Source organism: Nicotiana tabacum, chromosome 19, assembly GCF_000715075.1.
Source record: "Nicotiana tabacum cultivar K326 chromosome 19, ASM71507v2, whole genome shotgun sequence".
In the NCBI taxonomy this organism is placed as follows: domain Eukaryota; kingdom Viridiplantae; phylum Streptophyta; class Magnoliopsida; order Solanales; family Solanaceae; genus Nicotiana; species Nicotiana tabacum.
In genome coordinates, this window is record NC_134098.1 from 151,569,146 (window position 1) to 151,592,912 (window position 23,767).

At 36.6% G+C, this 23,767-nt stretch overlaps 2 protein-coding genes across 7 annotated transcripts; both read right to left on the reverse strand.

Annotated features, from left to right (window-relative positions):
- Window positions 1-1,475: 1,475 nt before the first annotated feature.
- LOC107830269 (uncharacterized) lies at window positions 1,476-9,494 on the reverse strand. Of its 6 annotated transcripts, XM_016657779.2 has the most exons (14): window positions 9,355-9,464; window positions 8,578-8,816; window positions 8,334-8,460; window positions 7,045-7,172; window positions 6,889-6,958; window positions 6,701-6,803; window positions 5,221-5,338; window positions 4,921-5,002; window positions 4,241-4,302; window positions 3,377-3,449; window positions 3,199-3,282; window positions 2,661-2,741; window positions 2,457-2,528; window positions 1,802-1,940 (listed from the first exon to the last, which is right to left on the reverse strand). In XM_016657779.2, the coding sequence occupies exons 2-13, from the start codon at window positions 8,775-8,777 to the stop codon at window positions 2,502-2,504; spliced, it is 1,155 nt and encodes a 384-aa protein (XP_016513265.1). In that variant the 5' UTR covers window positions 8,778-8,816; window positions 9,355-9,464; the 3' UTR covers window positions 1,802-1,940; window positions 2,457-2,501. The 6 variants fall into 6 exon arrangements, with proteins under 6 accessions (XP_016513267.1, XP_016513266.1, XP_016513268.1 ...); XM_016657781.2 differs by lacking the exon at window positions 2,457-2,528 and having other exon boundaries at window positions 1,476-1,940; window positions 8,578-8,703; window positions 9,377-9,494; XM_016657780.2 differs by lacking the exon at window positions 2,457-2,528 and having other exon boundaries at window positions 1,476-1,940; window positions 8,578-8,703; window positions 9,355-9,490.
- Window positions 9,495-10,363: 869 nt separating this feature from the next.
- Window positions 10,364-22,867, reverse strand: LOC107830271 (uncharacterized). The gene is made up of 13 exons (XM_016657785.2): window positions 22,712-22,867; window positions 22,030-22,360; window positions 18,789-18,966; window positions 18,670-18,719; window positions 15,540-15,632; window positions 15,286-15,374; window positions 14,751-14,829; window positions 14,460-14,542; window positions 13,822-13,900; window positions 13,061-13,739; window positions 11,888-11,968; window positions 11,111-11,750; window positions 10,364-10,816 (listed from the first exon to the last, which is right to left on the reverse strand). Exons 1-13 carry the CDS (start codon window positions 22,741-22,743, stop codon window positions 10,684-10,686), a joined length of 2,547 nt encoding a protein of 848 aa, XP_016513271.1. The 5' UTR covers window positions 22,744-22,867; the 3' UTR covers window positions 10,364-10,683.
- Window positions 22,868-23,767: the final 900 nt, after the last annotated feature.

The following is a 23,767-nucleotide window of genomic DNA, read 5'->3' on the forward strand; positions in this document are numbered from 1 at the left end:
AGGAAGCACAAGTCCTCTTTCATTTTATTCTTATTTCCTAATTAAGTTTAATTTCGAAAGGAGAACAAAGAGAATAAAAAAAAGAAAAAGAAATGTTTCTTAGAAGCCTTCTTATCTTACTACTAGCCACTTGTTTGCTTTCAACCTTTTGTAATGGAAAGAAGATTGGAAAACCTATAAAATGTGGTAATAGTAGTGCACCGAAAATTGATAATGTGAGGAAAACGCCACATTATCTTAAATTAGTCAAATCTTAAATGTTCAAACATTACTTTTATATTTTCTGCCATTATTACTTGTCTTAGACATAAGTAATTCAAGATGATAGCTTTAACTCTATGCTCAATCAAAATCAAATAGTGTGAAACAAAATCAGGCTGAGGAATTAGTAGCTTTAGTCACAAGGCAACCAAAACAACCTAAACTCGACTATTGTTTTAGCTTCTCCATTTACATTAGTTAATTATATTAAGGCCATAGACATCATGTAGTCTAGTTGGTTAGGGTACTCGGCTCTCACCCGAGTTCAATTTTCGGCAACGAAGGTATTCTCTAGACAAGCCTCCCACATAATCATGCATTAATTTCACAACTGAGATCACAGAGATTCAAAATCATTCTTGCTGTTAAAATTCAAAAAAAAATATTTTAAATAAAATCGGCTGTATAAATACTCACTTCTTTGTTAAACTCAACTTAACTTTTTCGTTTAAATTCAACTTATATCAATCATATAGTAATATTAGAAGTTCTTTAACAAGTTCATCCATACGGATCTTTTTATTTCACCATGCCCTATTAGTTAAGTCTACATTGAAAGACAAAAATGATAAACCGTCGTAAAGGTTTAAAATTCTCTAACTTATACAAGTTCATCAAAAGAAAATGCATCGGATCATCATGAAGTTTGGCTTTTTAAGGGTTAACATGGACAATATTCCTACACGGGAATTTATGGTTAATGTGATCTAATTGTTAGTACACTTTCTATTTGAAGTTGGCGATTTTAATATTAGGCGGCCAAAACTGTATCAAATAGTAGTTTCTTTGGTATTTCTTTTTTGGTAATTTAAATAAATACCAAAGAAATTTACCTTATTACAAAAGTCCACCACTGTAAAACACTTCAACATTTGGAACTCTTTATTGGATCAATCTGACACTTGTTACTTGGACTATGATTTTTCATTCACAACGATTTTTAGAAGAGAAAGTGTTAAACCAACAAGCAACTTCAAAGTCAAAGTTCCTTGTAAAGTAGAAACTACTATTTCAAGTAAACACTATTAGCACAACTTATAAAGATTCAAACTACAACAATATTACTTCTAGAGAAACTCCAAAAAATGATCCCCAACAAATAATAGTAAAAAAGTTAATAAAGGGAATGATGGAACCAAAATCTGCAGACAAAATAAATTACGAATGTGTTAAATAAATGAGATGCCATGACTATAGTTACTGAGTATAAATGAAAATTCCAAGATATGTGTCACTCCAAGAATCTAATGTTATCAAGACTTACAGTTCAGTGGGGATTGGTTCAATCTTTTACACAATAGATGACTTTGATTCTCACTGTTCCTTTCCATTTCTCGATATGTAATATATAAAAGAAAATTAGAAAAATATGTCAATAGCACCTGCTTCCGGTTCATAGCAGCAGTGAGTTTGTATCATTTCACTTTTACAATTAACTGGTTACATTGGAGAGAGTTGGTCTCCCCAAAAATATGAGGCACTTAGAATACATAATACTGAAAAAACACGTATATTTAAGCATATAGTAATTCTTCTTCATTAACTGTGTATGGAGGAGGCAACAAACTCTTCGCCTTGATGAATTTATCCGTACTACCAGACGGTACTTCTGTAATGGGGGAATCAAGGACCCAGTCTGGAATTGCCACCAATGTCTCCTCGAAAAGGGATTTGATTGTCTACAAGGTTTAAAATCAGTTTAAAAAGGAACAGAAAGGTATGGACAACATAAGAAATAATTTTAAACACATAAATTGATATATGCGAATGTTTACAGCTGAGCTGCCAGCAACTAACAAAATTTAACAGAGCTTGCTCCTGGATGGCCGTATATGCACATCAAACATCTTTTGTCATTCTTGCATTCAGAGATGAATGTGCTTGAAATGCATGTGAATGACACCTTTCCTAGAATAGCTATTTCCACGAATTAGAGTGCCAATTCAATATGTAGCAATTCTACCTTGTAGTGCTCAATTTTTAGTGCAACATCTTTATACCATTTTCACATCTTCCCATTGTTATTTTATTATGTCTCTACCATAAAGAGATATTATAACTCATCCAAACTATTTTCTCTAAACTACGTAAAGTCCAATTCATGTCGGAAAAATGAAACGTAGAGAGTCAGAAACTTCAGCGATTGTCATTAGAAGGGAACAAAATATCATACTAGGTGAAAGAAATAATTGTACCACAGCTAGAAGATGGCAATAGAAAGAGTATTTTCTTGTTGTTTATCAGGGTGCCAGGCTCGAACTCTGGACCTAGTGGCATGAAGAGGACTCTCTCAACCACTATGAACAAGAATGGCCGGTAAATAGAAAGAACATTTTCAACTGTCATGACTATTAAAGAGAGCACTTCCAAATATCATAATTCAGTCAATAATGACATACCGTGCAGTGCTTGAAAGCAGCATCAACCTTACGCTTCCATGGACCATTTCCAGGATTTGCATGAAATAGACCGAGCAGAGGCTGTACAGGGAAAAGTTAAATGATTACGGCTGTAAAATATTTTCAGAGACAAAGCCCTCATAAAATGCTAAATTAAGCAAACAAAAGATTTTATTAATGCAGTACATAGAATATAGTAGAATACTATGGTGACTGAGCAACTATGCGGGAAACAAGCCAAACCATGCATCAGTAGACTGACAATGTCCAGGACAAAAGAAAACTCGCTTACTAAAGCTTTTAAAAGAAGTGTGTTTATGCTTGCGAAATTCAATGCAGTACATAGAATATAGTAGAATACTATGATGACAGAAATAATGAGGGAAACAAGCCAAACCATGCATCAGTAGACTGACAATGTCCAGGACAAAAGAAAACTCGCTTGCTAAAGCTTTTAAAGAAATGTGTTTATGCTTGCGAAACTCCAGACACAGCTAAAGTTAACAGCTCGAAAGGATAAAATGAAGAGTGACCCTACCTTGACAACATCCCGCATGCTTGGCTTAAGCCCCCCATACATTCCAACGACTGAATCACCATAGACCTGATACTGTTCAAGAACCTGCTCCCATGAAGACATGAGTGATAAAGAACCATAAGCTATTTAAGTAGGAAGATGTCAAACAAAAAACTAGAATGCAGATGGCAATGAGAACCTGGCGCCGGGTTATGCTACGGAGAGGTGCACCATATACAGCGCTGTCAACAAGTCCCAGAATCTGCCATGGACTGTCAAAAGCATGAGTTGTAGTAACATGTCAAGAAAACGAGAAATAAACATTTTCGATGTCAAGGTTTGCAGTTACAGTTTCAAAACGTCTGTGATGGGGTTTGTCATTCTGCTTTACTGAACTAAAAACTAGAATCAGAATCACAACATCAACCCACCGAACCAACAAATCACCAATGCAATTACAAGCATAAGATCTCTACTTTATCACGTGATGTCCACTAGTCAATTACTGTTGACATTTTTCGCATATTCCCCTACAGGGGACAAAAGGTTGCTCTTCTTTTTCCCAAACCAACATTACAAAGATCAAAAGCTTCTACTTACCAAGAATCAATCTTTCCCATGGATCCACACTGACAAATTTATCCAGTAGCTTAAAACAATTAATTTGTACAGTTCACAGCTTATTTACAACTTTAAGGATTCACGTGTTGTAAAAGCCGCCTTTCAAATAACTATCACCTTTCATTGAAACAAAAAGAAAAACCAGTAGGCATAGTCTCTCAAGTTCTCCAGAGACCAATTTTTATTTTGCAATTTAATGCTTAGCTCAAACTTACAATTTTCAACTTGAAAGATCTACAAGGACATTACAGGAGAATATGAAAAACCTACAGAATCCATAAACCATCAATATTTGGGAGGTCATACTCAGGTGTCAAGTAGTGGATAAAAGAGACTAGCTGTAATAGTGATACAAATATGTAGACATCTATCAAACGAACAAAGCCACAATAATATCTCGACAAATTATTGAAACAGTGACAAGTATTGACACTTTTCATACTTGCTGTAAGCTGCACGTCCCAGCATAACCCCATGAGCTCCTTCTGTACGTGCCTCATTAACCTAAAAATGAAATAACCAGAAAAAGGGTAAAGTAATACCAGATAGAAATCCTATGTGCAAATATGAAGTTTGACAAAGCTTACACACCAATGTGCAAGAAAGACTACAAACCATTTTACTTTAGAAGTTCTCAGCAAGAATTCCCAAGTGCAAGAAAGACTAAAAACCATTTACTTTTAAAGTTCTCAGCAAGAATTCCCAAGCCTAAATTGGCACAAGATAGGGCCCCTGAATCGCTCGTGGGCATAATATCTAGAATTTTGCCTTTACACTAAGAAAGATCATACAAATGCTACGGAAAAAGATCATAATTCCTCTGACAGGTTATTTTTCAGAGGAAAAAGTTTATCAAGAGAATATCATAGTTTTCTTTATAGATGCTACGGAACTATAAGACCAGCAAGTTTAGGTATTTTAAATGGATCAGATATCCTGCACTCTGTCAAGACAAATCCAGCCTAATGAAGCTTATTTTGCTAAAAATAAAGGAATTAATCCTGTCGACAGTCTAGGGATAGTGGAGAACTTATTATTTTCAGCACATCTGATTTTACCATTTTTAACAACATTTTCACAAACTAGTACACGTTAACTCCATTTTAGGTTTGAGACACTTACCTCCTCAATAGAATTTATGCCTCCATTTATCGTAAATTGTAGATCCGGGAAATCACGCAAGAGGGCATAGTAGTACTCGTACCTGTCAATGGCCAACTTAGGTAGTCATTAGGAACAATCATTAAGATCTTTGAGTTTCAGTGATCCAGAACAATTATTAAGATCTAAAGATAGGCATGTAGTAGTTCAGTCTTGGCTACAGATACACCAGTAAATGATTAAGTAGGGATATATAAAAATTTCACTTGTTTCATTGTCATAAATCCTTGTTGGATTATTAAGCTATTGCAAACTGCATACTTGAGCGGGGGAATTTTTCGATTATCTGCTGGGCTGATTCCATTCAGTAATGCCTTCCGGGAATGTATAATAAAATGCCGAGTTGGTGACTGAGAAGAAACCTTGTAAATAAAATCACCTGTACACATGAAAGTGAAAAGTTAATTTCTTTCTATTTTATGGAGAAGATAGCAGCACTATTTACCACCCCAACTGGTGGAACTAACCCATGTTAACTAACAGGGTAAGACTCATTTGGAAGGTTAATCAGTTAACAGACAACACTTTTCACATTATTCTCTTTCTCTCTTTCTTTTTTTTCTTTCTAATAGTTCTGTTTCAACAAAAATGACGCAGTCATCGTAGCTAGCCCTAGTGCATACAAACATAAGAAACATCTTAACTAGCAACAGTAGACAAATATGGCAAATATGCACGAGATTCAAGTACTCAGTCAAATTAAACATGCAACTGGCTAGGACTTGGCAAATTATGTAAGAATGCCAACAAAGGGGGCATGTAACACCCAAAATATATATGAACATGCAAGAAGCAAAGATGCCTAATTCTGTGGCATCTACTTATAGAACATGAACTTTGTATCTGTATCATCTAGCTGATAATGATCATAACTCTTACTTAAATCATCTAGTTGAAAATGATCATTTATCAACTAGATACCTAATTCTGTGGCATCTAGTTATAGAACATGAACATTTTATCTGTATCGTCTAGGTGATAATGATCAAAACTCTTATTTAAATCATTTAGTCGGTAATGCATGAAATGCCTAATGGGTTATATATACTAAGAGGGGGAAAATTGGAATTCTGTTCATGCAAAACTATGTAGAGCTATCAGCTAACCTAATTGAGAAAGTTCTGGGTAGGAACTTTTGGATAAGGCAACGGCGCGTATTATATCCTATGTAGCATTTTTTTCAAAAGCGTAAGCCCTTGTAGAGACAAACCAGCACTTCTTCGCTTAAATCATGGTCTCCAGTTCTATTTCTTATATGTCTGATGACACATATAATTTCAGATCGAGCATGGGGAGAGTAATGGTTAAGTAACTTGCATCAAAGAGTGTGCAAGTATAGAGGTGCTCTTCTCCAGTCTCCACAAACCTACAAATACATTATGCCCAAAGGGAACAAAAGGAGCATGTGTAATATAGCCACCTGAAGTGTAACATGGATTCTGCTCCAAGTTAAGTGGTCATGCAATTTGCTTCTAGTTCATATTTACAAGTTATTGTCAGCTTTGTAAGATCTACTCGAAAGTCCAAGCAGCTACAAGGACAGCAAAGACCTGCTTGGAAGTCTATTATGAACAAACTAAAAGAGCACAATTTGATGATTTTCTTGAAGCAAGGTCAGAGCATTAAACAAACATGAACACTACAAGAGAAGGGAACAACAAGTGAAATTCAAAAGATTGAGATTGACGAAATAAATTTTGATTCTCATTTCCTGTAAGTGAGTGAAAGTTGAAGAGCTCACATAGTTCGTTGTACGAGTCGTGGTCATCAACTCCAATTCTGCATTTCACACTCACTGGAACATTTGTATTTGCAGCAATTACAGACATGGCCTCAGCAACAAACTTTCCTTGTAAAAGTTATGCATATGTCAGAGCAACTTTTACAGAAAAATAATGATTCTGATGTATCAAGCAAACAAATATGAACCTTTGGATCAAGCATGAGTCGCACACCAAAACACCCGTGTCCAGCTACTTTAGGGCTAGGACATCCGCAACTGTTAGATAATAGAGAAAGAGTATCAGTTATGGGTCTGAATAAAAGCTAGAAACCTATAGCATAGAGTGGAAAAGCAGAACGAACTTAAAGTTAATTTCATCATAGCCATAAGGAGTTGCCAGTTGTGTCGCTTTGGCCAAGTTCTCCAGATTATTTCCCCCAATTTGAAGCACTATCGGATGTTGCTCAGGGCCATATGCCAAGAACCTATCCTGATATATTAAAAAAATCACATAAATATCAGATCTCGTTGGCTCATGGCTGGTAGAAACACAAAAGCATTAGTCAGTGACAAGCTTAGAGGTCCAAGCAATGACCTATCAGTACAAGAAAGTTCCTTTTGGAGAAGGTTACAATAATATAATCATCTAGTTCTCCTTTCCCACTATTTTACACCAAAAATAAAGATACTTTTCTACGTGACCATCTAACTGGGACAAGAGTCCTACTTTAGAGAAAGGCAAATGACCAACCAACTTGGCTAACTTGACTCTCAAAAGAAAACCCAATTTTTTTTATAGTAATTGAAAAAAATAACAGTCCAATTCATTGATTTAGTAATCAGATATAAGTGTCAGGCACCATCTATAAAAACATTAACTGTACACTTCTCTTTGTCAATGGTCAGTTTACATCATGTAGAGCAGCCAGAGGATCAAGATTGCAGAAAGCGACTTTTGACTATTTCACTGTCACTAGACTTGAAAAAAATGGATAAAATAAAATTATCGAATATTTTGATTTATGCACATTTAGTAAAAAATTTAACCTGAAAATCTTACACTAGTTTGAATCCCAGTAATTTTGAGCCTTAACTTGCTAGCGCATGGTGCTTAGGATTAAAGCAAAGTTGTTATTAGTGTACTTAATATAGCACTGTCCCAATTCATGTAGCCTGCCAAATGCTAACTGATAACAAAAATTCGGGCAGAGGGAGTGCCCCAAACTCGGTTACTCTTCTTTTCACTTTTTCTGCAGCAGGGTTCAAATCCCCTGCATCGCCTAACCCACACATTAGGCATTGCGCTCTAACCACTAGACCAAAGCCACGGAGGCTGCGACAGTCCACGCCTTTGGAAGGAAATTTTAAAAAATGGTAAATGTTCTACTCTTTCTCATTTCTTGTGTCTAGAACAAGAACAAAGGATTTTTGATTGTAAAAATATCATGCCTGATTCTTTGAAATGGAAAATGCATGCCTGATTACACACAATTACCTCATCCCACCTCTGAATAACATCATTAAAATCTCGTTAGATGAAGCTCGCATAATTCTCTTCTTTTTACTTAGTTCTAGTTAAGAGTAGAAACAAAAAAATACTTTATAGTTGACTAGAGAAGCACCAGAGTCTTTCCATGGAGCAGAACTTTACCAAATTGCCAGCCTGGTAGACAATTGTTTCTGCAGCAAGCATTTCTGTATAGAGCCATGCATGTTTTGAGATAAGACGGGCCAAAGTTCTGTAATGGTTATCGGTCAACTCCATCATGGGGGCAACACTGTTTAAGTACAAAGGCTTAAAAATATCAGGGAGCTTTTCTTTTTTGGCTTTTAAACAAAGAAATAAGGGATCTTATTAACAATGTAAAGAGAGTAAATTAGACTTAAATATGCACCTGAACCAAGGAGGAGGATAGCGCTCTGCACCCATCAGAGAAGTAGAGGGGAGTTTGGACTTTTGATGATAAGCACACAATGTCCTTGGTTTGCTTGTACTTCCATAAAGGAAGTTTGATGAAAATCTGCCACGGTTTTTCAGGATAACAGAATGAAAAGGAGTTAAAGAAGCAATCAAACAATGCCCCGTAGATTTCATCTTGCCTCTAAATCAAGCGTAGGCTGCTCTTTTATGTACCTATCCATTGGATAGAAATTGCATCACACAGGGGGACATGCTATATGCCATATAGATGCGCTTTCAAACATTTGCACAAATATATAATTAATGGAATAAATAAAGACCTAAATCCACCCAGCTCAATATAAGCCAAAAATAACTTGGTTCATTAGTGTAACTGCTAAATCAACATTATACATCATTCTGCGCTTCACGGCGGAGGGAAAATATGCTAAAAAACGAAGAAAAAAACTGCATCAAGTTTCAGTTTTTTTGTGTTTTTTTTCCTTAGCATTTTCTAACTAGCACTTAAATAATTTTTCCTATGTGTTTTCATCAGTTTAATATCTTAGTCATATTCCAGATACCCAAAATCTCAGAACAAACAAATTTCTACACTGCAAAACCTTCCTCCCAAGTTTTAGCTCGTTTCGTTCTAACAAGCTTTGACAAAAAAGAAAATAGTGTGAACTGAAGAAACAAACAGGAAAACAAAATAAAAAAGTAAAGCATAAGAACAATAAAAATAAAGGGAAGGTCGGATTTAGGGTTCTACATGGAAATAGAGAGAAGGATACTTCTTGAGGATTGAGGCGAACCTAGTGGCCGTCGGAGAAGACAATACGTATATAAAGGATAGCTCAAAATGTAAAGGGAATGGCCTCTATTTTTCCTTTGTTTCTTTTTCTTCCTTTTATATTTAAGGAAAAAAAAACAATTATATTAAAAGTAAGTCACTTTTAATTTATGGTTAGAGTTAGTAACTTACTACTGGAAACAATTAGTTTTCCTAATGTTACAGGATGAGACTCACTTTTGAGCGAAAAATTGTCATTTTTAAAAATCAAGGGACTATGTGCTCTTTAATCTGAAGAATAAAGCTTAATTTCTCTTCTTTTCTTTTTTTTTCAAGGGTCCTAAAGGCTAAAAGGTGGGGAGACTCTGATCGACCTAAACATAAATAATTCAAAGGCGAGAGATTTGAGATTCATCAATATATTATTGAGAAAGAAAATTCTTTTCACTTTAATAGATTCTATTCGATGTAAATCAAAATTAGTACTACCATTAGATAGCAAATATTATATTATTATAATAAAAAATAACAGTGAAGAAGAAATAACATTTTAGGACATCCAAAGTAGTTCCGAAGGTTTAGTACGTTGATATATTTGAAAGGGGACCTTATATAGAAATCATACTACAAAATTCAATTGGATTCTTCCCCAATAGTTATATTTTCTAAAGGACACCTAGATTAGAGTGGAGTTCATCATATGAAGTAGTTCAACTTTTAGGCATTTGTTCACTCTTTATTTTTTTAATTTTTGTTGCTTGACTAAATAATCAGTTTCATAAATCACGATTATAAATTTAGTAGATAAAATATAATTTTAAAGAGTAATACTAAATTCACCGAACCGCATAAACCGAAACCTAAACCATTTATTACAGTATGGTACCGGTGTAACATGTTTTTTAAGACGGAAAAAAGAAACCGAAATTTGAAATCTTTCAAAACCAACCAATGAACACCCCTAGTTACAACCAGTAGGAGCCCGCAATTGCTGAAATTTCTAATCACTTAGAAAATTTACAAAAACTTTAAAATAATAAACATTAATCTAAGTGACCCCAAAAGGCTCAAAAATTGTATAAAAAGTGAAGCTGTACACTGGGAAACGAAAAGCAGAACCAATGCCTTCCATGTAAAATCTGGTAAGCAAAGGTTAGCAAACTCGCAGCAAGCACAGGATGCAGGGTGCAGTAACATTGAAACTTTGACCTGCAAAGATCAGTTACAACCCTGGGAATCAGCAGCTGCTTATATGCTGTAACCTTCATGCCTCTTTAGCATCTAATAGCAACCAATTTTTACTAGCAGTCAACGTTTTTGCTTCTGAGATACAAAGCGTATTCCTTGCTTTCCAAGTTCCAAGTTCTTCTTCTTCCCATCATCAAGAGCAACAGATACAACTGATGAGCCTTCAAAGACTTCTATCACTGTCCCTCTATGCCTGAAATGAAAACAAATTGAAAGGTCAAACTAATGCACCTCAAAGGAAAGTGTGGCACAGATTTATATGAATCCTTTCCTATATAATTTGATATATCATGCGAGCCAAAAACCGAAATGAAACTTCTAACTGATAAACAACAGGTTTCTTTTCTTTATCCTACTTTATCCTTTTGCCCCGACCCAATTCCCTTGCTTTATTGATTGCCTTTTTCTCACAGCTATAGTGATTACTATCGCCGAATATTCATTTCCATTGAAGTTGCATACAATTATAAGCAAACCATAAACTTACCAGGTATTATCAGACGGATGATGAACTTCCACTCTCTTTCCTTTTGCATCTTTCCCCAACTTCTGCAGTATCCAGTTAGCATCCATGAACTCGTCCATTGTACTATCCTCATACCACTGAGATGAATTATCATCAGCCTTAGTTGATGCTTTTTCTCCAAAGGTTGGTGGTCTCTTTCTTTTAGACCTCTGGCCCTTAACCATGCTTTTCTCCTCCTCCCCAGGAGAAGCCCAGGCATTTTGACTTTCATGGTAAGGATTCTTGAACTTGAGCTTTAGAAAAGGTTTTGGATCCTTTTTCGTTGAATTAGATACTGAAGGTGTACTAATTTTCTCGTCGTTCAGGTCATCACAAGAAGCGGGCCCAGCTTCTGCATGTTTCAAGGAAGCCAATTTGTTGCCCCTTGTGGCAGGAACTTCAGCTCCAGCCCTTGTAATAACACTACCATCATTGCTTCTCTTTCCTAAGATACCAAAAGTCTTGACCGGAGGAATAGGTCCAGATCCATCGGCAAATTTTCCACCAACTTTGGCAGGCAAATGGGTAGCTTCTGAACTAACTTTCTTTATCTTTATTAAGTGACTTTCTTTACCCCTAGGATTTTGACCCTTTATTTGGTCCATATGATCTACCTTATGTCCTGCAGACACAGAACCGAGAGCCAAAAGAAATGTTACTAATAAAACACTAAAAAAATGCTCAAGTAAATTTAACTTTATCTTCATGCCCACCCCACAACCCCCAAAGAGAAAGTAAACAAGTTACAACACGTTTTACCTTTTCCGCCATCAAATTTAGCTGCAGTGTCATTCCTTTCTGAGTTCTCATTCTCTCTCAGCTGACTCAGATCCTCACTACCTAATAAACAAAGGAAGAACATATAAGAACAGGAAAACAGAGCATTTGAAACTAACTACTTGAGCTCAAGAAATATTGCTTCCTTAATCAAGCAATTTAGAAATTGAATTGAAAGATTTTTACAGAACAGAGAAAGAGAGGTAATTTAGAAATTGGATTTGAAAATAAATTAGGGCACAAAAGAAGCACTGCCACCTTCTCATTTCGATGGTGAGCACAGTGGTTTACGAATTAACCATACTTTCTTAAATTTCACAAGAGGTTTAGCATCAGAAAAATAAAATAATATACAGCAGTTAGATTTCAGGTATTCACCACTTTAGGTTAATTTTTTTTCTTTTTATCTTTTTGAGGTCATCAACACCTTTCCAGACTGTTCAGCTGCAAGTATCAACACGGAGAGGAAAGAATCTGAATTATTGTAGCATGTAAGAAACTATCAAGAAAAATATAGTGAAGGAAACCACACCTGAACAAGAATTGGAGAATTAATCAAGCATAGAACAGAAAATATATATGCAAGAAAAGTACATTAGAGATACTTCAGGCTTCTACAAACAAAAAGCAACCCAAGAATCATGGTACTTTATTATATTCCTCAGCCAACTTCTATGTCCTTTTTTTGATAACCGATAAATCCCAGAGGGCCAGTGGCCCAAGGTTCGAAACTCGGTGGATAACGGGAGTCCCTCTACCCTTCTCCACTTAAATACCAGACTTTTGCCTGCGGCAGGGTCCGCACCTGAGACGTGCGTCTAATCCACTCATCACGCAGTTGTGCTCTTACCACATAAAGCACTTGCGGATACTTATACATGAAGCCCTTACAAATCAAAAAAGAAAAACTCCAAGAAAAATAATATTGCACAGAGGAAAACTATAATCATTTTTCCCGCTGACAGGACCTTTAGCCTGGATGAGAGAACAATTAAGATAATCGTAGCTTTCGTGTCACAAGAGACGAAAGCGAGTAGAAAAGCATCTTTACTGTCATCAAATTATATGGAGAAATCATAGTTTATAAACAAGTTTCATCTAATAAGAAAACGGAAAGCAAGAGGAACCCAAAGACATCATTCAGAAAAAAAATACCATTTGAAGTAGTCAAATCTTGCTCTTTCTGACAACTTGAAGCATCGGACTTTGGGGAACCTGCTACATTTTTATTCCGTGAACCCAAATGTATAACAAGCTTTGGTCCCTTAGAGGTCTTTGGCATGCTTGTCTGAATCCCAATATCATCCCCATCCAACCGCTGAGGCTTGCTGCCTTTAATTTGGACTGTCCTCTTACCCTTGTTTCCTGTAACCTCATCAATAAATTTGTGCTTTATGACCCCTGCCTGATTAATTGAGCATATACCTTCTGTCAAGCTACCAACAGGAGAAGCAAAGCTATCCAGTTCCCCATAAGCCTGCAATTCTTCATTCTTGACATAACCAGCACCATCAGGATGTGGTTCGTTTTGTCCGGTTAAAGACAATTGCTGCCCTTTCTTTTTACCAGATTTCTTGTAAGAAGAATTCTTTCCATACTCCTTGCTCTTTTTGGGAGATTTGTCAACTAAACCTTTAAGAGAAAACTTCAGAGATCGACTATGTTCATTTTTTACTACAGGACCACTATCTTCATCATCTGAAAAGGGTGAAATAGAAAATATTTCTTCTTCAACTGGCAACCCAGCTCCTGCCCTCAAACTTGCAATTAATTCCTTATCAGCTTCATCTCTCCTCCTCCAAAGCTCCTGAACAGCATCCTCAAGATTTCTCACCTGAGAAGGTCAATAGAAAACTATCATGATAAAGTTCTAGTTTAAAATTTTCTAGTTGAATTAATCCTTGCCATAAACATACCTGATAACTATTTCCACGGCATGTTGGACAAGCATACTGCAGATTTCCATCCACTTGAAACTGCATATATTTTTCATCACTGCAAAGCAAATACTCACTTCAAATTAAAAGTTTCAATGGAGTCCCTCTCTCGAAGCTTTAGTGAAACTACTAGCAAGGTTGCATAAGTTAACAGCTTTATATCGCATGACCGACAGAAGAAAAGAAGTCCCAACTACAAAATCTCAAACCACAAAGATGTCAGGGTATTTTGTATAGCGAAGGGCAGAAAAGGAGCTTTCCGGTAATTAGAAGTAGTGCCCTGTCAACTGACTCAACTCTTAACAAGGCAGAATGCAGCATAAACAACCCAAAATGTCATTCAACGATTTGATGAAACAATAAAAGCCAATGTGGAACAGTGAGACTACTTTGAAAACGCTTTCCACATAGTAACAGAGAAAATCTGCTAAAGAATGCCAAAAAGGTACAGGATGCTGTCAGTAATAGCTTTCTGATATTTAATTTCAGAACAGAAATATCTAACCTAATGCACTTCCATATTGCACATATGTCAATAAACAATATTGCATTTCATAAGAAAGGCACCAATTGAAAACCAATAAATTAATAATATTATAGGCCATGATTAAGCAAACCTGATGCCATCACATTGGCAGTGCACCCAGCGCTGGCAAATGTCACAGCAAACCATAGGTGTTGCTTCAGAATCTCTATAAACCTACAGTACAAAAAACAATTAATTGTATTCCTCATACCCGTGGGGAAAAGCACTCAATTACTTTGCAAAAGAAACAAGCACAAGGCATTCCATAACAGCAGCTGACAAAATAACCATTTTACATTTGTAAACCACCATATTACAATTAACCCCATCAAATTAAAAAATAAAGAGAAACTCAGATAATCAAAATCACCATGCTATCTACCTTCAAACAAACAGGACAGTAGTTTCCCTTCACAAATAATCTTCCGCAAGCATCACAACAAGTGTATCCTAAAAACCACCTGAAATAGATCAAGATATCAATAGTTTAGAAAAAAAATAGGATATGCAATCTGCAGTGATACCAAATTAAGGAAATTAAAGTCTTAATTTCAACATGCCTTAAATGATTTTCATATATCACATGCACACAGCAGTATCTGATGGTATCACAATACTTCATATGTGGAATCTTGAAAAAGCATCAGCACGGAAATCACCCGTGCTATGGAGTATGGACAAGCCCAAAACTAGAGAACTGAGTAAATTGCCCCTTACAATAATATATAATGTAAACCAAATATAACTCCTGCATGATGCTCCTCTTTGAATATACAGAAAAACGACATAGAAAGGGAAAGGGCACACGAATAAGCGCATTAACTAAAATGCGGTTAATCGTAGTGTCCAATTAACAAAATAAGATATTGCAAAACTTGCATCCAAGAGAATTTCCACCAACTGCTCATACTACATACCTTACACTCAGGCCATTTCCTGGAACATTAGAACCACAGCTGTGACACCTTGTGTGTTTGGGACATAAATAAGGTCCACTGCTAACGTTCTGCACATTCCAAAAGCAATTAAGTACATTCTTTTTTCTTTCTTTTTTCTTAAAAAGGACAACTATACTTTTATCTTCTTCCTCTCCTTTTTTTTTTTTTTGATAGGTAAGTGCTTCTACTTTTCTCATTATATGGAACTGGAGCAGTAAGACACAAGAATCCACCTTGTGTGGAGGCTGCATACAGTAACAGTGATAAGCTCCATCACACCTTTTGCAAAACATGAACTTGTTCGGATCTCCAGTTCTTCGACAGGCCTGCACCAAACAAGGAGCATATAGTCAGTACTCAGTAGATAGGAGCAATATAGTGAGCATAAGAACATGACTTGAACAATAACATAGACATCAAATTGCCAAAAATGCAAATCATCACTAGAGAATGATGCGGTACGCATGTCCTATCATTTATAACCCTACTTGATAGGGACACTTCCACTAGTTTTTTAAGGATATTTCATATTTCAAGAGCTCTTCCCAAATTAATATGTTTGATCATCAATATTTGGACAGAAACTGTGCTTCATGTGATGCTGTCTCAAATAGATTGGCAACCGACCTTGCAATTTAACATAACAGGAGAAAACAAGAAGACATTATCAGTAACATCCTGTCATCCATGACCATCAAACACTCAAATAGAAAGGAAAGATAATAGGTTAATAGCTTTTGACATTTATATTTATGTTATATCGTCAGCACATATAAACTACAATCTCGTGAGAGCAAATCTAGTCCTTATTCACTGATACTGGCATGTTCCATCCTCTGCCACCCCTCCCTCCTAACAATCAAAAACATTTCCGATATCCTCATATTACGACTATCCGCAACAAATAAACCCATTCCCTGCTCATGCAACCTCCATAGCAACACCGATATGCAGCAAAAACTTCAATTTGTGTGATATGAGCCGAATCAGTCCTTGCAGTCACTCGGTCAATAAAATTAACATTTCCACGAACACCATCCTTCGACACCCTTTACCACCCCTTCCTCCAATATGTCAAACTTTTCACACATCCTCGAATCCAGTGTTAATACAAGCTAGTGATGAAGCGATGCGAAGCGGAGGGGTTATTGTTTCATGTGTGATGTCACGCGCTTTGGAGAAACATGGTTCAGAGAGTGAGACACAAATTGTTTTCACGGTCAATTTATTTCAAACTGACTTTAAAATATGGAGGGAAAATAGAAAAGGGGGGCAAGAAGAGTAGATCCTCTATATATGAGTACTATGAGTCCTATCTACAATTAAGTCTTCTGCTTGTCATGGTTGTCTTCTTTTTCTTTGTTTCAAGTTTCTAACACCTCTTCTTCTTTTACTATTTTTCTTTGTATTTTCTTAAAATTAAAAAATTTCTTCGTTTTCTTCTTGAAAGGTGACTCTTTCTTAGTATGCAAATGCCTTCTTCAACTACTTCTGATTTTGAACTTCTTTATTGCTTCTCTTCCGACTTTCTCCATAGTTACTAAAGCAATTCAATATGACACTGAATGCTGCACCCTAATCCTTTTCTATTTACAAGTACTGCTGCAAACTAATTCTTCTTACAATTGATTAATTCTTTTTATTGTCGATTAATTGAGAATTAAAATCAATGTTGCTATTGACGTTTTATTCTGTGACCTTATGAAACTTTATTTTCATTATATTAAATTTGAGTTGTTGACCTATATATTTTCATTCTTGTATAACAGGTACTGAAAATAATAATGCTTTTTAATCAGGTAGTAATAATGTTAATCGCTATTTGATATTATAAGTACTAAATTCAAATATTTAGGTAATTTTATATGTTTGATGATTCGTAAACTCGAAGGGGAGCCGTAACTGGTAAAGTTGTTGTCATGTGACCAGGAGGTCAGAAATGCAGGGTAAGGCTGCATACTATAGACTCTTGTGGTCAGGTCCTTCCCCGGACCCCGCGCATAGCGGGAGCTTAGTGCACCGGACTGCCCGATGATTCGTACACTTCACCTCGACGAAGCCTGTGCTTTGATTCTTGCTTCTAGCTTTTTGATTAAAGCTTCGTTTTTCTTTTTGCAATTTTCTCTTTTAAAATACTGCTTAAATCCTAACAACATCCCAACCTACAAACCCATTTTTCTACCACATGAAACCTCCATGGTAAAATCTAGATGCAGTGGGCAAGTTTCGTGGTGCCAGAAGAGAGAGTAGCAAAGAAAGGGGTAAAGGTTAAAGGCCGGTTGGTAATTGGTTCTAACTGTTTGATTTGGTTAGGTCATTGGTTAGAAGGACTAAACTACCTCATTCCGAACAATGTGAAGGTTTAATGTGCAATGAGTTCTAAAACAGAAATTAAAATTAAAATCACCAAAGAACAGAAGGTTAAAAGTGCAAAAGACCAAACAGAAAGCTGGAGAAAAAAAGGGGGCAAAACAAAAACCAAAAAGAAAATATAATGATTCAGTAAGACCTCCCAACTAAACATGAAAAACTTTACACCATAAAGGTGAAACATGGAACTACAGTGACTCATTTCACATTAATTGACTTCATACAACCAGGGATTGGGGTTTCGACAAGGGTATTATCATTGGAAGCCATTATTGCTTTCTGCTTATTTGGCTTTGACATGGTGCATATAGTAGAAACTAGAAATAAGTCCACAAACGTTTCAAGACCAAAGAATGCAGGGTACTTGATCCAGCAGAATGTAGTCTTCCCTGTTTTTTAGAGGACAAAGACTAGTTCGCGTGGCAAAATGGTTAGTAACTTATGGGTTTGCTTATAGGTGGGGCCATGGGTCAAATTCTACCTGTTTCACCATCTCATTGGTTGGCGTACATCATACACATACAGAGGGATCCAGTAGAGAGCATTGACTTAAAAGTAATATCCTTGTTTCTCAATTTACTGCACATAAAGATGTGGAAAGAATGTTTTTTCTAGTATTATGACACCCACCTTACTCAAGATCTTCTTTTCTAATCGGTGTACCTTTACCAAGATTTGTGCGTCAAAACTGACATGGGTGACCTTTTCTAGGGCTAGGCAGCAGGCTAGAACCCAAATTGCCTACGTATGAAAAACCTCAGTTGCTACATATGGCTAGCAGAGAAGATTAGGGCATCAGTTGATCTCTCTGATAAATTCACTTTTTACATTTTGTTAGGTGATAAAAGTCAATGTTTTGTCCAATAACATTTGACCTTCTTATTCACAAAAAGAACAAGAAAGTAACTCATGGCACAATAGACAATCTACTGGCAGCTTTTAAAAAAGCAAAACCAACTATTTTTCATTATTGAAAAGAATCAAAAGTTTTACCTCACAAAGCCGGCATGAGGGACATGTCCATGAACTCCAATGAAAGAGATCTGCAGAAAGGAGCATATTAGCAGAAGCACAACACTAAAACTGACAAATCTTGTAGCCAAGAATAGTACCTCTATGTTGACCCCAAGCTTTCAGGCAGCCTCGGTGATACTTCTTTCCACAACTTTTGCATGACATCATTTTCCTTGCTTTTTCACTTCCTTCATTTTCACCACAAAAGCATAGCCTACACATCACTTTGACATTTGACAGACCTTGTTCATCTCCACCAACATCTTTCACGGATCCCTGAGGATAGAAATTTATTTTTACTTAGAAAATTGAATACTATCATGTAACCTTTTAAGATTCCAGCCTCCCTCCCCATAAAAGAAAATGAATATCAGTAGAATGAGCAATGAAAATGGGTTATTAAATATTCTGTAACAATGCACCTTTAGATTATGAATATTCAGCTGGTAAGTGACAACGTCTATTTGGTTGAGTTTGTGGAACGATAAAATGAAATATACTAACCATTATCATGTCCCAAAAAACTCACACCTCAGTGGGTATTTAGATTATCAAATCCAAAAGGTTTTTAGATAAGTGTTTTTTGTTTGAAGGGCTAGCCGACCTTTTAGGTTCGTTTAGCTGACACACTATTTATGCGGGAATTATAATACAGGGATTGTCTATGCGGTGATTAATAATTAACGAATTGTTATGTGGTGATGGAGTACGATGATCCCGCTGTATAAGAGCAAGGGTGATATCCAAAGTTGCAACAACTACCGAGGCATCAAGTTACTAAGCCATACTATGAAAGTCTGGGAGAGGGTGGTGGAGCTAAGGTTAAGGAGGATTGTGGATATTTCTGAAAACCAGTTCGGATTTATGCCAGAACGTTCGACTACAGAAGCTATTCATCTTGTTAGGGGAAGAGGGATTTACATATGGTGTTCATCGACTTAAAGAAGGCTTACGATAAAGTGCCAAGGGAGGTTCTGTGAAGATGTTTGGAGGCTAGAGGTGTTTCCGTTGCTTACATTAGGGTTATTAAGGACATGTATGATGGAGCTAAGACTCGAGTGAGGACCGTGGGAGGGGACTCGAAACACCTCCCAGTTATGATGGGGTTGCATTAGGGGTCAGCCCTTAGTCCATTTCTATTTGCCTTGGCGATCGACGCGCTGACGCGCCACATACAAGGAGAGGTGTCGTGGTGCATGTTATTTGCAGATGACATTGTTCTGATTGACGAGACGTGAGGCGGTGTTAATGGGAAGTTAGAGGTTTGGAGGCAGACCCGGGAGGCTAAAGGTGTCAAGTTGAGCAGGACCAAGACATAGTACTTGGAGTGCATGTTCAGTGGGACGACTCAGGTTGTGGACGGAGAAGCCAGGCTTGATTCTCAAGTCATCCCTATGAGGGAGAGTTTTAAATATCTTGGGTCAGCTATACAAGGGAATGGAGAGATCGACGAGGATGCTACACATCGTATTGGGGCGGGATGGATGAAATGGAGGCTCGCTTCAGGTTTTTTTTGTGATAAAAATGTTCCACCTAAACTTAAAGGTAAGTTTTATAGAGCGGTGGTCAGACCAGTCAAGAACTCCCATGTCCAACAGATGAAGGCAACTGAAATGAGGATGTTGAGATGCGTGCATACCAGACCGGATAGAATTAGAAATGAAGTTATACGGGATAAGGTGGGTGTGGCCCCTGTGGAGGACAAGATGCGGGAGGTGAGACTTACATGGTTCGGACATGTGAAGAGTAGAGACGCAGATGCTCCGATGAGGAGGTGTGAGAGGTCCCTGGAGGGCCTAAGGAGAGGTAGGGGTAGGCCGAAAAAGTATTGGGGAGAGGTGATTAGGCAAGATATGGCGTTGCTCCAGCTCACTGCGGACATGACCATGGATAGGAAGGTGTGGAGGTTGAGAATAAAGGTAAAGTGTTAGGATAGGTTGCCTAGCGTTGTCCTTGTCTGTAACAGTAGCTTTGGTACATGAGTTAGCGTTATTTATGTATTTTCATATACCTTGATTTATGAGATTACTTGTCATCACTTTCATTTCGGCCTTCTGATTACAATACTCATTTTTAGTTTTGTATCTTTGTATTTTTGCTTCAGTTTTATAACCGGTGTGATTGTTGCTGCCCTTCCTTTTATCTTCCCTAAACCGAGGGTCTTTCGGAAACAGCCTCTCTACCTTCTTGAAGGTAGGGGTAAGGTCTGCGTACATACTACCCTCCCTAGACCCCACTTGTGGGATTACACTGGGTCTGTTGTTATTGTTGTTGTTGTTATGTGGTGATTGAAAATAAAGATTGTTATACATAAATTACGTTAAAGGGCATTTTTGCCTCTAAATAGTTTAATCCCACATTGTTAATACATGTATACCTATACCACATCCTACTCCCCAAAAAATAATTCATAGATTCTCGTATAACACTATAACTTAATGTGGGCATTATGCAATACTGCAACCAAATGTTATGTTGCCGTGACTAATTTTTTTATGCAGCCAACCAGACACTGTATTATCTTATGGGGGTCTTTATGCTGAGACTAATTATTGCAATACATAAACCAAACGACCCCTTAGAGCATAACATCTACGGCTGTCCACTTCATAGAACATTCAGACATTCTCAAGTCAATATATTCAAGAACTTACAGCCTAGATCAAAAAGTAAAGACTGGAGTGTGTGATTAAAATGCATTTAACCAACAGCCTCCACTAAAGATAAACGCCTCTCACAAGGAAAAGGAATTCAACAGCTGACTCATACTTTATATAATTCAAACACAAAATAACCCATGAATTTCTCAATCCTATAGGAAGCACCATCAATGCACTCTCTTTTAATCAAAAATATCAGGGCAGGCTAAATCTTTGGTGTACCTTTTCTCCTCTTGAAGTGGAACACTGGACAAACACTTAATAATCTAAAACATATGGAGTTAAATAATCAGGTACCCTTAAAGTATTAATTCAACCTAGAACGTCTTAATTCTTTACTCACTAGACAAAAGAAGCTCGGCACTAAAAGATAAAGTAACAACAATAGTGATGACATTAGGTAATGATGATGATATGAGTTGAGCTAATGAAAGAAATGAGGATTAATGTCGCCGACCCCAAATGGTTTGGAATTGAGGCATAGTTGTTGTTGTTGTAATAGTGATGCCATTATCCACACAAAACATAAAGAGACAGTAACTTGGAAATAGATCATCTCACTCAGAAACCATATCTTCAATTATCCTGACTATGATAAATAGAACTAAAAACAAGTGTATTAATTTAAAAAACCAAAACATTCTCGAAATACAAGAAGAAAAGGCCTACAATTACTAACCTCCAGATCTCCAGACTCGAATCGTCTAGCGAAATCCTCAGCCACCATTGATGCAGCAGCAGCTTTCTTCTGCAAAGCAGCACGCTTAGTCTGTGCTGAAGCAATAGCAGCTGCCTCCTCTCCATCCCCACCACCACCCCCATCACCTACCGCTGCCGGCTGGGGAGGAGGCGGAGCAACAACAATCTTGGGTACCTTAACCTGAATTGTGGCACCTTCTTTAGCCTTGAGCAACCACGGGTCCTTAAGAAACTCCTCAACCCTAACCACATCTTCCAGGAACTCATTTTTACCCTTTGGAAACCCAAGTGGACAGTAACAGATCCTTCGACTACACCAAAAAATAACCAAAACCCACAAGCAAAATTAGAAACACTAAACTGAGTCAGCAAAATACAAAGAAACAACAAAAGATCACAAAATAAAGAACCCCATTTGGGTTCCATCGATAAATAGAGAGAGAGATAACAGATCTTCCCGCTACACCACAAAATAGCGAAACCCCAACAAACCCCAGGTAAACAACTAAAAAACATAAAACAGAGAAACCCATATGGTATTCTTGGATAATAAGAGAGAGAGAGTAGAGAGAATAAGTGACAAAAAGAGGAAGAGAGAAAAATAAACAAAATTATGTTCAAAAAATAGGAAAATAAAAGAATGAGGGGGAAGTTTGTAGTACCAGGTAATTGGGCAAGCTACGTGAAAGGCCATACGCGAGATAAAGATTTTGGTTGTATGAGGAATTTTTGAAGAGTTTAAATTGGGAAAAGCCCTTTTGGGGGAAAAGAGAGAGATTAAGGAAGGGGTTTGGGTGCGGGGTGTTGGGGATATACAGAAGTTTATAAGGGGAGGAAAAATTTCAAATTTGGCCCATTGAAGTTTTGAAATATGTTAATAGAATCCATGATATTTGTGGATTAGTGGAATTAAGGGGAAAAGCTCCTAAGAGATAAAACTTTGAGAAAGACACCTATGGTCCCTTATGTTTGTGCTTAATATGTCCATAAAATACAAGACCGGTTGTAAATAGTCCTTTTTCTAAATTATTCCTGAATAGTCTTCTATATTTGTGGAAGTGTGTCGCTTTTAATCTAATCTAAATAAGGCCCTCGTTATGTGAAATAAGTATTGTTTGTGATCGAGCTCAAATTAAACTTACTTTAACCTTTTACATCATTAATTTCAAATCAAATACAACACATTCGTTCAAATTGATAACAGTCCAATAAAGGCATATGGTTTAAAAAGAAAAACAAAAGACATAACACAAATATTTGAAGCTTTCATCGAGAAATGTTTATATTCAGTTGTTCAAATAATTAATAATAGGAATTTGTTGCATAATCAACGTTCTGATGAGATTAGAGAAAATGTACGGTATTGATGAATGATTCTCTGAGAGCTTGATAGCTTTGTGATCAATTACAAGAAGAGTTTGAGCCGGCATCCATGATTAAAATGGATTAATATAATAACTTCCTTTGGTGCACAAAATACTAGAAATCTATAAATCTTTCATTTGATGGGTGGCTAATTTCCCTTGTGTACAACAACTTCATACTTTGAAATGTTTCTTTTTATCTATATAGATTTCATTTATAATGTCGTCTTTTACATGTGTGTCATACTTATCCATTCATCATCTCATTGTATTATATAGCTTAGTTTCATCTCAACATCTTTTTGGGTCTTTAGTGACTCAATCTTTCTATTGTTATTACTTTCACTTACTATT

Bases quoted from the DNA above. Each gene is read 5' to 3' on its own strand.
- LOC107830269 (XM_016657776.2), bottom strand. From the start codon at position 8,777: ATGAAATCTACGGGGCATTGTTTGATTGCTTCTTTAACTCCTTTTCAT. The intron at 6,959-7,044 runs GTTCGTTCTGCT...ATTATCTAACAG, and splicing joins TATGATGAAATTAACTTTAA to TTGCGGATGTCCTAGCCCTA. The intron at 3,283-3,376 runs GTTCTCATTGCC...TCATGGGAGCAG, and splicing joins GTAGCATAACCCGGCGCCAG to GTTCTTGAACAGTATCAGGT.
- LOC107830271 (XM_016657785.2), bottom strand. From the start codon at position 22,743: ATGGCCTTTCACGTAGCTTGCCCAATTACCTG. The intron at 13,740-13,821 runs GTATGTTTATGG...TGACCTTCTCAG, and splicing joins GCCGTGGAAATAGTTATCAG to GTGAGAAATCTTGAGGATGC. The intron at 10,817-11,110 runs GTAAGTTTATGG...TTTTCATTTCAG, and splicing joins CATCCGTCTGATAATACCTG to GCATAGAGGGACAGTGATAG.